This window comes from Nuphar pumila, chromosome 14 (genome assembly GCF_984573655.1).
Source record: "Nuphar pumila chromosome 14, dmNupPumi1.hap1.1, whole genome shotgun sequence".
NCBI classification, from domain to species: domain Eukaryota; kingdom Viridiplantae; phylum Streptophyta; class Magnoliopsida; order Nymphaeales; family Nymphaeaceae; genus Nuphar; species Nuphar pumila.
The window spans coordinates 15,335,229-15,353,708 of record NC_143262.1 but is presented as its reverse complement, the minus strand read 5'-3'; the positions used below and the strand labels follow the sequence as shown (position 1 = coordinate 15,353,708).

At 40.5% G+C, this 18,480-nt stretch overlaps 1 protein-coding gene across 4 annotated transcripts in view; it reads left to right on the top strand.

The window, feature by feature from the left end:
* Positions 1-18,480, top strand: part of LOC149816483 (J domain-containing protein spf31-like) — a 103,536-nt gene that overhangs the window by 9,293 nt on the left and 75,763 nt on the right. For all 4 annotated transcript variants that reach the window (XR_016427761.1, XM_089988198.1, XM_089988199.1 and 1 more), the window contains exon 4: positions 14,991-15,068. Coding sequence is in view for 3 of the 4 variants with exons in the window: in XM_089988198.1 (XP_089844324.1) it covers positions 14,991-15,068 (78 nt within the window). In the remaining variant the exon portion in view is untranslated. The remainder of the gene's footprint in view (positions 1-14,990; positions 15,069-18,480) is intronic.

The following is an 18,480-nucleotide window of genomic DNA, read 5'->3' as shown; positions in this document are numbered from 1 at the left end:
AATATTTTCTGGTACCCCCAAAATTTTCATTCTATTTCATGCACACACCAAAAGTTTGAGTTTGCAAATTCTCATCAAATTTTTCTTATTGTTTAATCAAATTTCCCCATTCATAAACCAAGTTGGGTTGTCCATGGGGCAACACTAACTCTTGTTTTGAACTTACCATTTTACCCCTGTAATTGGTGAGATAAAATTACTATTTTACCCCTGTTCTAGAAATCTGAACAAAGTTTGGCCATAGATGCATTGGGCTGTCAACAGGTGCATCTTATGTATTTTAAATAAAAAGTTAACTAATTGCAATGATACTCAAAATCTTAACCTCCCCAATAAGAAACAAGAGACTAACCACCACACCAAGCAACTTGTTCGCAATTTTTATAAAAGCTTTTATATAATCAAGTTTAAATTCCTCAAAGCAAATCAAACAGACAATGACCCAACCTGTTGATAGCACAACTGGGTCCTTGTTTGGAAACTTGAAAAGTCATATATGGTCCAGTTTGGTTCCTAAATGATTGACCCAATAAATATCTGAACCTAAACTAAATCAATCTAACTAAATCCATCCTCATTTGACCCAAAAGCCTATCTGATTATAGTTGACAAAGGTTTTGCTAATTCAAGATCCAATCAGCTTGGTAAAAACTTTGGTGGGATTTTGCAAACTCTCAAACTTTTGGTGTGCATATGAATTAGACCAAAAAGTTTGGGGGTATTTGAAAATTTTCTTATTTAGCTTAGTATTTGATGAGGAAAGGATATGAATGCTTTGAACCTCACCGTGGACATGGCATTGGATAGAAATGATTGGAGAAGGATTCATGTGGAAGACCCAGAATGATTTTCTTTTTTGGGTCATATCGCCGACCCCAATTGTTTTGGGATGAAGGCGTAGTTGTTGTTGTTGTTGTAGTATTTGATGAGGAACCCTTCCTCTTTACGACAGCATATGGGCTGATCTAAGGTTGCCATACTAGGAAGCGGAAGCTATGCATTTTAAAATGTATAGGAAGCGGGAAGCAAGAATAAAAAAAATAATATAAGAATTGAATGTGAATAAAAATAGAACGCAAATAAAAGCTAAAATAAAAGTGACTATTCTTAAATTTTATGATTTTTTAGTGTAATAATTAAATTTTTAACAAAATTAAAAAATGATGATTGCCAATTTAGAGAAAACACATGAAAGTGAGTGAGAAGTGTGAGAGGAAACACATAAAAATATGAAAAGTAGAGTGTGAAAACATATAAGTAGAATAGATGAAGCATGTGAAAAGCATAAGAGAAGTGTAAGAGAATCGAGATTCCTATCAAGTTTCGAAAGCAAGGAGTATCGCACTTCCGAAATGAGTTTCTGGGAAGCAAGCTTCCTACCTATCTAATAAGCTTCCAGTAACTCTGGGCTGACCACAAGTTTGAAGAAGTTGCGATTTTAGGAGCACTTGAGAGAGATAAGCCACCATCTCTCTCTCTCTCTCTTTCCAGGAGATTTTAACTCCATCCTTCATGTAGCTGATAGTAATACAAAAATACACGGTATGCAATCTGCTAGGAGATTTAAGACATTCATAGACCAGAGCCAGCTGGTGATAAGTATTCCTGGTCCAATAATCACTCCAATCTGTGTTTGAAAAGACTGGTAGGGTGCTTGTTACTCACCACTCTGAGGATATATCTGCCTAGATCTTTTTGTAAACATGGTGTAGTTGTGCTGAATTGTGGAGCAGGAATCTCAGGGTATGGGAGATTCTGGTTTGAAGCTTTGTGGCTGAGATAATAGGGTTTTCGAGAGCTTATTTGTAATGAAAAGAGGCGGAAGCACCAATGAAGCAAAAAGCACTCTTTTAAGAGTGACCTCAAGAGCCAAGAATACAAACACTAAAAGTGCACACACAAAACTCTTAAAAGTAGAAAAGGACTTAAAGTCATAAGTTGGATTTATTGAAGAAAGGAAGAGAAGGGTGAAAACCCATTGCTTACAAGAGGAGAATACCTCCTCTATTTATAGAGGAGGGAGTCTTAAGGAAGGGACCACAAGGGGCTCCCATGTAGTCGTTGGGAGCCCCAACGGTCATAAATCTGACCGTTGGGGCCCCAACGACTACATGTGTGGGGCCCTTGTGGTCTTACAAAAAGGAGAAAATAAAAAAGAAAAAAGGAAAAAGAAAAAAGAGAAAAAAAGAAAAAAGTAAAAAAGAAAAGGTTACATTGTGGTTTTACAAAAGTACCCCTATCGGGTATTTCAAGAAAAGGGAAACTGTATATATATACATATATGTATATATATACTTATATATATACGAATGTATATATATATAAGTATATGTATATATATATATACATATTTTAACACGCCCCCTCAAACTTTACGGGGAGAAGACCGAAAGTTTGCTAAGAAGAAACATAAATCGTGGAGTTGGGGGCGTCTTGGTGAAGAAGTCAGCTAGTTGATATTCTGAAGTAACATATGGTAATGAGATAGTCCCTCTGAGTTATTCGTCTCGAACATAATGACAATCCATTTCGATATGCTTTGTCCGCTCATGAAAAGTGTGATTGCTGGCAATGTATATCGCACTTTTGTTATCACAGCAGAGCTTGGTGGGAGTGGAAATGGGGACGCCCATGTCACCAAGGAGACTTCTGAGCCACACGATTTCTATAGTTGTCATTGTCATGGCCCGATATTCAGTTTCAGTGGATGACAGTGAAACCTTCTGCTGCTTCTTGCATCTCCACGAAATGAAAGATTCACCTAAAAAAATACAAAGACCCGTTATTGAGATACGATCATTGGGATTTCCTCCCCAGTCATCATCAGTAAAAGCAGTTAAGTCAAGAGATGAGGAAGAGGATAAGAAGAGTCCCTTGGATATAGTATTTTTGATGTATCGCACAATTCTCATTACGGCCGCCATATGAATCGAAGTAGGTGCATGCTGAAACTGGCTTGCTGCATGAACTGCATGAGCTATATCTGGACGTGTGATGGATAGATAAGTGAGGGATCCGATTAATTGACGGTAGGGGGTTGGATCCTCAAGAAGAACACCATCTTCAAGTCTCAGTTTCACATTGATAACTTCGGGAGTCTCAACTTTCTTTTCATCAGATATTTCTGATTTGGTACAAATTTCTGCAGCTAATTTCATTTGAGATAGGATGTATTCTCGCGCGGAATAAGCCACTTCAATTCCTAAAAAATATCTCAAATATCCAAGATCAGACATATCAAAAGTTTATTTTAACATAGAGTTTACATCATTTACTTCATTTTTGTCATTCCCAGTGATGATCATATCATCAACATACAGCAAAAGCATAATAATGGAGTCACCTGTCCTTTTAACAAAAAGAGCAGTGTCAGTATAGCAAGAAGAAAATCCTAAATTGATTAATACATTACTAAACCTATCATACCAAGCTTTAGGAGCTTGCTTAATTCCATATAAAGCCTTTTTTAATTTCAAAATTTTTCCATTTAAATTCATACCTGGAGGTGGTTCCATATAAACTTCTTCATTTAAATTATCATTCAAAAAAGCATTTTTGACATCAAGTTGAAAGATTGGCCATTTTTTAATAGAGACTATAACAATAAGAGATCGAACACTAGTCATTCGAGCAACTGGGGCAAAAGTTTCATCATAATCTACCCCATACTCTTGGGCATATCCTTTGGCTACCAACCTAGCCTTATATCTTTCCAATGAACCATCACTCTTAGTTTTTACTTTAAAAACCCATCTACATCCAATGAGTTTTTTGCCATTAGGAGGATCAATGATTTCCCAAGTTTGCGCCCTTTTAAGAGCATTAAGTTCTAGTTACATAGCTTCATTCCAATGAGCATATTGTTTAGCATCATTGTAATGAGATGGCTCATGAAAGGAGTGAAGAGCAAGTAGGCATGCTCGAAAGTTTGGAGAAAAAAAATCATAAGAAACAAATCTATTCGGTATTTTGGGAATACGATTTGATTTTCTTTGAGAGGTCTCTTCGATTGACTCACTTTGAGAGAATTTTTCAAGGGCACAAGGAGGATTTCTTTCATTCCTTCTAGAGTAGACTTGTATTTGTCTTGAAACATTTTCTTCTAAGTTTTGATCATCATTTGGATGTTCAAAATGATCTTCACTAAGAGGTTCACTAGGATCAATATGATCATCTATGATGTTTTCTTGAGGCAATAAGTCAAATAAAAAGGAATAATCAATATTTTCATTTGGTTGGTGCGAAAAACCATTTTCTTCTTCTAGGAATGTGACATCTTTTGAGATATAAAGTTTGTTTTTGAGTATGTCAAAACATCGATAACCTTTTTGTTTTTCGTCATATCCCAAAAAAATACATTCAATAGCCCTAGGAAAAAGTTTATCATTTTTGTGAGTTAGAACAAAGCATTTACATCCAAAAATCCTTAGTCTTTTATAATCTGGAGACATATTGTAAAGTTTTTCAAATGGAGAAATATTTTTCAAAGACGATGAAGGGGTTCTATTGATAAGATATGTTGAGGTTAGAACCGTTTCGGCCCAAAAGGATTTTGGGATATTTTTTGAAATTAATAACGTTCTTGTAGTTTCTATTATGTGTCTATGCTTTCTTTCCGCAAGACCATTTTGTTGCGGAGTGTTGGACAAGAACGTTGATGACAAATTCCATTTTCTTTTAAATAGCTTTGAAAATCATTGGACATATATTCGCCTCCCGAATCGGACCTAAGAATAGATAGATTTCCCAAAAATTGATTTTTAACCATTGCATGAAATTCTTTAAAGAAGGAGAAAACTTCGGATTTGCGACTTAGGAAGTAAATCCACGTAAATCGAGTGAAGTCATTAATAAAGACCACATAATACGAAAATCCTCCTTTAGACAAAATAGGGGAAGGTCCCCACACATCGGAATGAACAAGTTCAAATGGCCGAGTGGTAAAGTAACTTCTTTGTGGAAATGGAGTAGCTTTAGATTTCCCAAAAATGCAATCTTTACAAGTCATGTGATTGTCTTTACAAGTATTGTTCAAAAACGGAAAAAGAGACATTTTTACAAAATTTGGATGACCAAGTCTCTCATGCCAAATTCCAATACTTTTGTCTTTTACAAGATTGCAGGATGACTTAGATGAAAGAGTCAAAAAGTCCATAAAATAGAGATCACCCCTTCTATGGCCTTGCCCAATCAGCTTCCCTAACTGGAGATCCTGCACGGTGCAATCTTTAGGTTAGAAAGAGACTTGGCATCCATGATCGGTGATTTGAGAAACAGAAAAAAAATTTAAATTAATTTTTGGAACGATTCTTACTTTAGGAACGAAATTTTTTTGAGAATTTTTAAAATCAAGTGTTCCAATACTTTCAATTTTCAATGATGTTCCATCGGCCGTTGAAACATAAGAGGATATGGGTTCGGAAAAAACATTTGAAAGAGAGTTTTTATGAGATGTCATATGAAAAGAAGCACCGGAGTCTAGTATCCACATACCTGGAGGTGATGAAGAATAGGCGATGGCTGCTCCGGATGTTGAGGAAGAAGTCTTGAGAAGATGTTGGAGAACTTCGGAGATATGATTAAGAGTCTCTTTGATATCTCCCTCTTTGGCACTTTCTTCTTCCTTCTTTGGAGAATTTTATCCAACCGCGGCTACTTTTCCTTTAAGTTTGAGACAAACCGGTCTAATATGTCCCGGTTCATTACAATAATGGCATATTATTCCCTTTCTAGGCCCATTACTATTTTTGTTAAAGTGAGGAGGTCTATAGGCTTTAACATTTGATCCAGGCCTAGTAACGGCCAAAACTTCATCACTCTTAATGCTTAAGCCAAGTCGAGTTTCCTCTTGGCATATTTCGGCAAGGGCGTCTTCAATAGGTAGGGCTTTGCTTCTATGGAGAAGAGATGCCCTAACTTGTTCAAATTTCGGGCGAAGACCATGAAGAAATTGAAAGAAGTGCTCATTTTCAATTTGTTCCCTTCTTAATTCAATATCTTCCGGAGCCACCCATTTAGGCTCAAGAAGAGCAAGTTCATCCCAAAGAGGGGTTAGAGAGCTAAAATAGTCCCGAACACTCATATCCATTTGTTTGGTGGAACGGATTTTTTCTTGACAAAAAAATTGTCGAGCAAGATCCTTTTGGGTATACATACCCTTAAGGAAAAACCATGCCTCATTGGCCCTTCTAAATTTGGCAATATTAGCACAATTTTTAAGGTCTACATTGTTCATAAACCATGCCAAAATTTTGGCATGGTTACTTTTCCAATCCTCAACTTTGGATTGATGGTCATTGATAGCTTTGATGCGCTCATCACCATCTAAAGCTTTTTCAACCTCATTTTCGATTTTAGTGAGAACAAGAGAGGGTTCGAGAGTAGTTCCCATAACAAAACCCCAAAGTTTCTTACCTCTTAAATGATTTTCCATAGCGGAGGCTCACATGAGATAGTTGGACCCATTTAGCTTAAAAGAAAGCTCCACTTTATAATCACGTTCCATCGGCACCAAATATCCTTCCTTCTTAAAATTTGAGAAGCACACGTTCCAAGATAATAAAGAGAAGCCCAATCACCAACCGAGCTCTGATACCATGTAATGAAAAGAGGCGGAAGCACCAATGGAGCAAAAAACACTCTTTTAAGAGTGACCTCAAGAGCCAAGAACACAAACACTAAAAGTGCACACACAAAACTCTCAAAAGTAGAAAATGACTTAAAGTCATAAGTTGGATTTATTGAAGAAAGGAAGAGAAGGGTGAAAACCCATTGCTTACAAGAGGAGAATACAACAACAACAACAACAACTACGCCTTCATCCCAAAACAATTGGGGTCGGCGATATGAACCAACAAAGAAAATCATTATGGGTCTTCCACATGAATCCTTCTCCTCCATTCATTTCTATCCAATGCCATGTCCTCGGTGAGGTTCAAAGCATTCATATCCTTTCTTATCACCTCCATCCATGTCTTCCTAGGCCTACCCCGACCTCTTTTAACTAATATATTTTCCCATTTCTCCATCCTTCTAACTGGAGCATCATTAGGCCTTCGTCGAATATGTCCAAACCACCGTAAACGATTCTCTCTCATCTTATTTTCAATGGGTGCAACGCCTACCTTCTTACGTATCTCCTCGTTCCGAATCTTCCACACATCCATCTCAGCATACGCATCTCAGCTACACTCATTTTTTGAATATGATGTCTCTTGGCAGCCCAACATTTCGTACTATATAGTAAAGCGGGCCTAATAGTCGTCCTATAAAACTTTCACTTCAACCGCAATGACATTCTACGATCGCACAACACTCCAGTTGCACTCTTCCATTTCATCCACCCAACCTTTATCCTATGATTTACATCTCCATCAATTTCTCCATACTTTTGAATGATAGATCCCAAATATTTGAAAGAATCATCCACCGGTATTTCGTGCTCACCAAGCTTCACTACACTCCCATCACTACTTCGTTGCTTACTAAATCGACATTCCATGTATTGCTTACAAGAGGAGAATACCTCTTCTATTTATAGAGGAGGGAGTCTTAAGGAAGGGACCACAAGGGGCTCCCATGTAGTCGTTGGGAGCCCCAACGGTCATAACTCTGACCGTTGGGGCCCCAACGACTACATGTGTGGGGCCCTTGTGGTCTTACAAAAAGGAGAAAATAAAAAAGAAAAAAGGAAAAAGAAAAAAGAGAAAAAAGGAAAAAGTAAAAAAGAAAAGGTTACATTGTGGTTTTACAAAAATACCCCTATCGGGTATTTCAAGAAAAGGGAAACTGTATATATATACATATACTTATATATATATATACGATATATGTATATATATACTTATATATATACGAATGTATATATATATATAAGTATATGTATATATATATATATATACATATTTTAACATTATTTCCCAATGGGAGAACAGATCTATCGAAGTTTTATGGGTGGGCTTCAAGTTGGCATGCAAACTCAAAATTATCAGGAATAATTTAAGGTAGTTGAAGGAGATGTAGTGTAACGCCCCAAAATCGTAGACTTGAAACCTTTTATGAAAAATGTTGAAAGCTTTGAAATCAATCATTTATCAGAGTTTAAAACAGAAGTTCAGCGGAAGATCAGGTTCAAAACAACAAGTCCCTAGACCTTGGGCACATTACAACCAAAAAGCAGTTTCCCTCTTACAAACCGATTTGCAGTTCAAATAGATATTTTATTGAAATTAAAGAAGAACCATATTTTGGTAATACAGTTTTAGAAATGCAGAGTTATAATCAAAAGAGATGCTTTCAAAAAAACCTTATACCGCATCTATCAAAAGTATCCCCAGGAGCGCAACGTCAGGAAAGGGCATTGCCTTGAGTGCATCGCGTCATCATGCCATCGCAAGCTGTCTCAACCTGTTCACCACCTGCCCATGAAAATGGGTCAGTCACACAACAGACTAGTAGGGGTGCAAAGGACAAGAAAGAGCAGAAGCTGCAATAAGTAAGATAAACGCTAGCCCAAGCAAAAAAAACAAGCAAGACTAGCAGATCTAACCAAATGTGCTGTGGAGTAAGCAAAGCTCTAGTAAAGCAGACAGCTACGTAAAAGAGCAGGAAAGATCAGAGTGCTTGAACAGACCACTATAGCAACCTCACAAATATAATAGGTGAAGAGTAACTAACTCTATCCACCAGCCAAGCAAAGGCAATTGCAAAAGACAGGTATTCATAACAACATTCGAAATAAATACAAGTACCATTATATGGTTCAGCCTATCGGCCAACAACTACATTAATCGTGAGGCACAAGCTATTGTATCACAAGCAATTTGTAAGCTACACAAGATAAGCAATCAACTAGTATGAGAAGCTAGTTATCACCAAGCACAGAACTGCGTAAGCAGTTTAACCAATAAGGGTAACGCTTCGACCGGCGTACCTAGCTCAACGAGTAGCATACCTAACTACCGAGCTAACAAGCAAGCAAGCAATGCACGTCACAATATGCATATCTCAAGATCATGTGTATAAGTTATATCTTGTCTCATTACTGAGCAGGCCATTGTGGGTACGCACAAGGCAAAACGTAGAAACAACCGAGATCGATTCGGGGGTCCATTATGCTATGTATCTTATTATACCCCGAATGACTGACTGAGTCCGCTTCCTAAGGGGACGGTCTGTGACCAAGAGAGTAAATCCCCAAAGGCAAACAAAGGCCCAATGGATGCGCATCCGTACTTCTGCAGAAGTGGCCCGAAGGATTTCCCCTAACCTCCGATGACTGGGGAAGGTCGGATCTTTGCCCGAGATTGCCATATATGACTGTCCATCGGAGTTTTGTACCATCCATCCTCTCTCTTGATGAACCGTTCCGAATGAGCGCGACGGAGGGTTTCTTAACCGCCGTCCCATTCTCATGCTCTGGTCTTTCAACCCAATCGAGCATCTTGCCTGTGAAGGCGCATGATTATTATTTAGGTGAGTTATACGCGCCATTGCGCGTTCGAGACAAGCACACAATTCACATCTTACTCACAGCAGTACGCATCGTAACTATTCACATATACAATCACAATGAAAAGGGGGTCAATCCTTAGTGAGGGTAGAAACATCACTCTTGTGATCTCAAACACATGCCATTGCATGTTCGAGGCAGACATAGGCCTCTCATCCTACTTATCGTAGTACGTAACGTACCTGTTCAAAAGTACAACCACGATAAGAGGGGTATGGATCTCTCGCAGGAAATCCCAATGCTTCTACTTTATAGAAGCCTGCAGTGAACTCATTCCAGTTCCAACTGATCGTGCTCGGGTCCTTTAGACAATCGCGAGCAATCTGCCTATTAGGCGAAATCAACATAGCAGGATTAGCTTAATGTGTCAATACACGCTTAGAGGTTACTATAAACCTCTCGTTCTTCTCTTCATGGTCCAAACATATCGTACGTAACTAAAGGTATAACTACAAGAGGAAGAACATGGATCTCTTATAAGAGATCCAGCAATACCTTCACGAAGGAAGGTGCTACAATCATGGTTGAACCAGAAAGCCTAAAACTAGGTCTCGCATCAGAGGTGAGGTAACGCCGGTCTAGTGATGACGCAAGTACCTTGCTAGGATCCCCACCCCTAATCGTGCACCGGATCCTAAATAAGGTTATCTAAGTCGTATCGAATAGGCAAACTAAGGTTGTAACACATCTATCCCAAATACATCAATTTGGGAGGTCCGACCGCTACCTCTGATTTACAAGCTATACATCTAGAAAATAGGTTTGCACCTAAGACGATGTCTTTTGAGAACTGAAGTGCATAAGTGTGTGTCGTGGCTTGTAAGCCAAGTGAGACGATATACACTACGCACTCGAAGTTGCACTCAGAGAGTGCAAGCTGACAAGAGGCAAACTCATGCACATACTAATACAAAGGTACGACGAGGGACAAGCCTCGGGGGCGAAGCCGCACCGCGAGGGCAGAACGCTAAAGCTCCACACGAGGTATGAGATCATACCTCGATCATCGTAACGCACAAGTAGGCAACTACGCAAGCGACTCGTGAGGTAGGAGATCCTACACTGACTACGCAAGTGTAAAGGACGACTCACGAGGCATAGGGTTGCACCTCGATAGATCGATAAGCGTAAACAAGAAAGACAGCATACGATAGAGATAAGAATACATGCATGAAGGGCAACGGCAAGGTAAGAACAAACACAAGCAAAAGGCAAGTGCAAAAGCAAGCACGACAGTACAAGAAAGTAAAGCACGAAGGGTAAAGCGAGGAGCAAAGCACATGGCGCATAAAGCGCGGGGCAACAAGTAAATGCAAGAAGGTAAAGTGCATGAGCATAAAGGAGGACCAGGCATCCTGGAGAATAAGGCAAACATAAGTAAATGCCAAGGCGCGAAGCGCGGGTCAACAGGAAAGTAAAGTGCGGGAAAGTAAAAAGGACAAGGATCGCGAAACCGCGTCCTTGAGTTAAAAGGCAGGAAATGTAAAGACAAAAATGAAAAGCCTAGGCACATATAGCGCGACGGCGACAGAAAAGAAAATGCAAGAAAGTAAAGAGGACAAGGATCGCGAAACCGCGTCCTTGAAGGTAAAGACATACGTATATATATTATATGTATACATATATCATCCTCTTTTAGTTATCTTTCTTATTTTAGCATTTATCAGTTCATTGTCCTTTCACGCAAGAATCCCCTACCTTAAGGGGTTGCGGGTCCTCGTACGCATGCAGCGTAGGCAAAGAAGAGCTCGAGCCACAGAGGGCGAGCTGGATCCACCGTTCAACCTGGAGATCTTTGAACGTTAGTATATGCCACATAAGAAAAGAGAAGCAAACATAGCAAGGTCTCCTGCCTGCAGAAGGCAGAGGCAGGAGCTCTGCATCCTGCAGACAAGGGTGCCAAAGGCAGGGGCCTCAGTCCTGCTTGGCAACAGTAGGAGAGGCAGGGAGCAGGAGCTCCCTGTCTGCTAGCACAAGGAAAGGCAGGGGAGGGAGCAGGGGCTCCCTGCCACAACAAGGCAGGGGGGAAACACCCCCTGTCAGAACAAGAGACAGGGGCGCACCCCCCTGCTGGCAGCAAGAACAAGGCAAGGGGGCAAAGCCCCTTGCCGAAAAACAGCAAAGATGCAGGGGGCAAGCCCCTGCTCGAAAACAAGAAATCAGGGGGGGCTTCGCCCCCCCGCTGGCACAACGCAGGAGGCAGGGGGGCCGCCCCCTGCCGGCCCCAATGCAAGAGGCAGGGGGACAGAGCCCCCTGCCGAGGAGCAACAAAAGAGCAGGGGGGCTCCGCCCCCTGCCAGGAACAACAGAGGGTGCAGGGGGCTCCACCCCCTGCAGGGAAAACAGCAGAAGGCAGGGGGCCTCGCCCCCTACCGGCAAACAAAAAGAAGACAGGGGGCAAAGCCCCCTGCCGAGAGGCAACACCAAGGCAGGGGACCCCTCCCCCTACCGAGAATCACCAAAAGAGCAGGGGGGCTCAGTCCCCCTGTCGACCAAGAGCGAAAAAGGCAGGGGGGTAACCCCCTGCCAAAACAAGAGGCGACAGGGGGCTCAACCCCCCTGTTGTCCCACAGCAAAGAGAGTGACAGGGGGCGGAACCCCCTGCCAAGAAGAGCCAACGACAGGGGGCTCAGCCCCCTGTCGACCAACAACAAAGGGTGGCAGGGGGGGTTTAGCCCCCTGCCAACAAGCGGGGGTGACAGGGGGCTCAGCCCCCCTGTCGATCCACCCAACACACAGGAGGAAAGAGGGGAGGGTTATACCTCCGAAGACCGCAGCGACTGGGGGAGGAGCTGAGTGGAAACGAATGGCGAATCGCCGGCGCTCGGCGACTGCAGGGAGGAACACAGGTCGTCGTCGACTGCGGATGCCGGCTGCGAATCGTCGGCGACTGCAGCAAGGGGTTTTTCTGCAAAGAGGTTGCCGGCCACGAGTGGCCGACGTCGGAGGCCGCAGGGAGGATCACCGGACACTGGTGGCTGGCGGTGGCCGGCGGCGAGTCGCCGACGTCGGTGGCCCAGGGAGGAACGAGAAGAGAAGGGTCGATCGAGGGGCTCACCGAAGCTCGAAGGGGGAGAATCACCAGTCGTCAGGGAGGCCGACGTCGATTCCCCGACGTCGGCAACACAGGAGACAGCAAGAGGGAGGCGACGATCGCCGGCGGCTGCAGCACCCAGGACGGTGGCCGTGGCTGACGGCGAGTCGTCGGAGGTCACCGCCCTCACAGCCAAAAGACAGGGGAAAACGTGGTCGCTGGGAGGATTGCCGGTCGTCAGGGAGGCCGAGGGGTGCTCGTGTCGTCGGGAGGCCCGCCGGACCGAGAGAGGAGGCGGCCGGACGGAGCCGCTCGTCGGCGTCTCCGATCGCCGGCGACAGCTCGAGGGAGGCGGAGTAGAGGAGAGAGAGAAGGGGCGAGGGTTTTGCCCCTCGCCCGAGACACCTGCGTCTTTTTAAAAGACGCAGGTTCTCGAGAGTTCGAGAACCCGGGTCCGGGTTGAGCTCGGGTCTGGCCCGGATCCGGGCCCGACACAGGGGTCAGACCCTGACTCGTGTCCGACACGAGTCGGACGCGATTTTTTTTTTCACGGGCTTTACATGTAGGGGTTTGAAATTTCGTTTAACACATAGCTGGGAAGAGGACCTATTGAAACTACAAGAGGTGTGGCACATTAGAGGTGGCACATGCGAGCATGAGTGTGACATTGTTTTGGAAGAATTAAATCGCACAAACGCCTATTCTTAGATCATGTCTATCTTTTTTATATAAAAAACCAGAGAGAAGAATGCCCAAAATCATGCGTAAATTCCTTTACAAAGAGGCCAATAATGAAAAAGTATAAATTTTAATTAATTGGACTTTGGTTAGTGCACCACCAGATAGGGTGGTCTGGGCATACACAGATTAGGAACCATGAATTTGGACATTCTAGGCTATGTTCTGTAATGAAGCCTTTAACCAGTCTTATTAAGATCACATACTAACTCTAGGATGGCCCTTAGTTCTAGCAGTTGGAAACAAGGCTTGGGTTTGTGGCTTACCTGGATTTTAAGAGTTGGGTATGGACCATATTAGGTAGAAGCACCTGATAATTGGCCGAATAAGAATCAGTTCGCCGACGTTTATCCCTCACTATTCCACTGACCAGATTACAGCACTATACGATGATGTATTGTTGGCAACAAGGTGTCGGTTGGGCCATTGAGTTCAGAAGAAATTTTAAAGATCATGAGATTAATGAACAGATGCTGCTCATGTAATGCCTCGCTATTGTCAAGGTGGGCGATAAGACAGATGGGTTCCATTGGACATGCAGGCCCCACAAGATCTTCTTGGTACCATAATTGTATCACTCTTTATTAGAGTTACGTGGTTTTAGGGGCCTAGCAGATGTATACTCTGCTTCAAGTGGGAGGAATCTATCACCCATCTGTTCTGGAGCTGTCAGTTCTTCTAAAACATGTTGACACTGACGGAATAATCTGTTCATGTTAGAGAGGTCTCTGCTATGAGGAATCGTCAGTTATCTCTGGCAAAGTGCACATTCAATAATTATCCAATTCCATGTTCAAAGGACTCTAGATTCTACTCCCATGCATGACTGCAAGTTTGTTCAGTGGAATCAGTATTGGATAAGATTCCTTTGGTGGTTTGAATTCATGCCAAGAGAAAAACTAAATCAATATTTGGTTATGGTGATCCAGGGGAAACACGGTCATAATGTTAGATGTTGCAATATTAACATCACTCTATTCATTCTATTCATATCAATGCATCTAATGAAAATCCAATAGTATAGTTCTATCACTTGGCTGCAAATTGATATCTCATGGATGGCTAGTCATGCATTGGATGAGGGTGCACCTATGGTACATTGAAAAAGGCACAAACAGGATACAGCTGGTATGTAATCCGAACTTGGTAATTTTATGAAAAGTAGGCCACATATAACCATTCTTATATTTAATTGCATGAATTTATGCACTCAATTCCTATTACACGGAAACAAGTTACCAAGCCAAGGTTAGGGATCATTAGGAAATGTGAGTAAAGTCAATACAATGGTCAAATGAAAACCAACTAATGATAACATAAAGGTTCAATATCGTGAAACTAAAGATGGATGAGGTCATTGGCACAGTGCTATCCATGTTTGGTGTAGGTTTAATTATGTACATGAAACGTCATGACATGTCTGGTGGCCATGATGGTATCATGTTCATGTGACATACTGGTGCATTCTCTAGGTTTTCAATATTTTTTCCTTGGAGGGGGGCAATTTCCACTTATCTTCTTGCAATCTTTCTCTTATTCTTTTGATACAATATGCTGTTTCTCTGTTAAGATTTAGTGTTACAAGTCCTCAAGCTATCTTTTGTCATGCTAAATAATAAAAGTATTGATAACCATATAATTTTGATGTTTCAGAGTGTTGAACTGAGATGAGCATTTAATTGGTAGTGTTTTTTGAACTTTGTGCAGCATTGGCTAAGGCCCAACAGCTATTGCTCGATCCACAAGAGAGAGAGTACCTACTTAGTCAAGTTAATGCGGCTAAAGGCATGTAATCTTATTTTTCTTTTTAATTTTTTTCATTGTTCTCCATTACTTTTATAGCATTAGTGAGAACATCTTTGTGTTTTCAGCAAGAATTTGGCTTTGAGATTGTTGGTTGAGGTATCCAAGGGCTTATTAGTATAGTTTAGGGGATGTACTTTTATTATTATTATTATTATTACCTTTTTACAATTTATGGTCTTCCAATATGTTAACTTGCTTGTGTCTGGATGCCATAAAACAAGATGTCAAAGAAGGGGATATGCTTTGGGCAATGTGCAAGTAGCCTTAACTGATGTATTCTAATTAGGACTATAATGTTGGTGTGTTGAGTCAATAAGCCAGTGGGAATGATTCATGGATCGACCAGAGTTGGTTTCATCATTAATATTGCTTTATTTCTATGTTTCATTTCTCTCTCTCGAGGATATGCAAAATAGATATAATATAATCAGCTTATGATGACTGGACGTCTTTCTAATCTAACTAGGGTGGAACAACAGCAAGGCAAAGATTTTTAAATGGACCAAGGGCCATAGAAGCAGTACAGGATAATATTTGTGTGGTAGATTGGGTGTAATAAGGGCAGTCTGATTACATTTGGATAAATTGATTGTGAGGTTATTAACATCTTCAAAGGTTGTCTTGCCTGAAATTGAAACGAATTTGCTGTTTTAAATGGCATGCAAGTACTTGCTCGGTCATCTGATGGAAAGCCATACAGAACGTATGTCAGGTTGGGTACATAGGATCATCCTAGTGGGAAATAACTGCCAATTCCTCTGGTCTTGTAAACCCTCTCGTTGAGGCAATCCCGCCACTATTCCTTCGAGTGGTAAGGGGGTGCACTCCTAGTACCACTACTGATTGTCTCTTAGTATTCCTACTTGTAACAGACATGCCTTTGTCCTTTTGTTGCTTAAGAATTTTTCATTAGGGACACTAGCATTATTTCTAAAGCTCCCACTTGCTCAAGGTCTTCGTACTTCTCAAGAGGCACCCCTTCCCATAGTTAGAGACATATTCTAATCTCCAATTTCTATATTTTTTAATTATTTCTTTGATTTTTATGCAATAATTAGCACATCTGTCACTTTATAGCTTTTGACAGTTTTCTAGATGTGCATGTGACAACATTTTTACCTTGTGCTGGCAAAACTATGCCTCATTAGATATTCTTCCACGAAACTTCTGTTAAACATATTTATGTATACATTTTATATGTATATATGTATATTTATATATGTATTTTTTATAGATTGTAATATAGATATTTTTATTTTTTCATTTATTTGTAATAGGTATTGTCCATTAGGGGCAGTTTGGTCTTTTTATTTTTGTTCTTATTTCTGTAATATGCATTGCCCAATTAGTGTAACGCCCAAAAATCTCGAACTTGTAACTTTTTAGGAAAAATTTAAATACTTTGTAATCAATCATTTTTAGGAGTTTAAAATGGCAGATCAGCGGAAAATGGTGTTTGAAATAACAAGTCAACAAACCTTGGGTGCATTACAGGTGAACTTTCCTTTACGCAATAGATTGTATCTCTGTATGAGCATTGAAACCACATAGATTCAAAACAAGGTTTTTGATAATTAAAGTTTATATAAAAGAAGGATTTCAAAAGAAAACCCTTATGTAAAATTACAAAACGTGCTCAGGAACAAAACGTCAGAGAAAGAGTGTGTTCTTGACATCATCACATCATCGCCTGCCATACCGGCCTAATCATCACTTATACTCCATAAAACGGGTCAGACTTATAAAAATCTGGTAAGTGCATAGATATCAAAATTCAGAACAAAACTAACATATACGTTGTTCCTTTCGTGATGTGCAGTTCAGAATAAGCAAAATGAGCATGATAATCTTGTTTTGATAATTACCTGTCTTAAGGGTACGCACAGGAAAAACATAGAAACAATTGAGACTGCTTGGGGGTTAGTTATTCAATGTATTTTAATACCCTGGACAACTAGCTGAGTCCGATCCTAAGGGGACGGCCAATGACTGAGAGAGAATTCCCCAGAGGCTACTTGTTCAAGGAGATGCATCAATACTTCTGTAGAAGTCCATGAGATCTACCACCTAGGATAATTTTTGGTAGCCCCATCTCTTAACTCCGATGACTAGGGACACCGAGTCATTGCTACTCAAGGAGCGTAGTTGTTAACAACCTGTCCATCAGAGTTTTTGTACCATCCCATCCTCTTTCTTAACGGAACCAAAAAAACGAATGAGTATATCAGGTTTTATTTTAACTGACGACCCATTCTACATGCTTTGGTCTTTCAAACCAAATCAAGTATGTTGCATCTAAAGGCGATCATCACCATTTATGTAATTTTTTTTAATCATCATGCATTTTCATGCTATGAGTTTACCATAAACCTCTCATCTAATCATCGTAGTACTAACATGCTGTGCATGTCTGATAGTACCATTACGATAAGAGGGATATCAGTTTCTCAGAAAGAAACACCAACATCATTTAGAAATTTCAAAGTCCCGTGCTTTCGGTCGAGGAATATCCAAGTCATTTAGGATACCGAAAAAAAGGACTGAACATACGTACCACCTAGGGCCACGTAGTCGAAGTTTTTTCGTTACCCGGGTTTGAGAAAAAAACTCAGTTACGAAAACACAATGCCAAATACTTGTTTTGCTTTTCGAGACATCAAATAATACGAGCTTGAAATCTTGCATATGAAATCCTTTTGTTTAAAACAAAGACTTGGCGATGATGCACAAATCTGCGTCATTAAATGCATGCAGGCGCAATATAAAGTAGGCAAGAATACTCAAAACTACCTACTTTATAAAGTTATATATATTTATACATAATATATATATATATATATATATTAAAGGCTTATGCACATTACAGTGCGGCGACAAAGTAACTAATATAAAGCAAGGCCTGATGTGCGAAATCACATATCGAGCTAAATAAATTGCGTAAGCGATGCATGGTGTACGAAACCATACATCAGCTAAATAAATTGCATAAGCAATGCATGATGCACGAAATCGTACATCGATTAAATAAATTGCGTAAGCAGTGCATGATGTACGAAACCATACATCGGCTAAATAAATTGCATAAGCAGTAGTCTGTGCACATAACAGTGCAACGGCAAAGTAAATGACATAATTTTAAATGGACAAGAATACACAAAATCACGTCCTTGAGTTAAAATATATATATGTATATATATATATATATATATATATATATATATATATATATATATATATATATATATATATATATATAATACCTATAAGCTAGAAGTATTCCGTCATTTGTTCTCTTATACAACTTTCCTCTACCTCAGAGATGGTCGAACTCGATGACAATTCTGAGCGTATATTTTTAAGGGCTCATGCCTTGGTAAGCATGTCACATTCG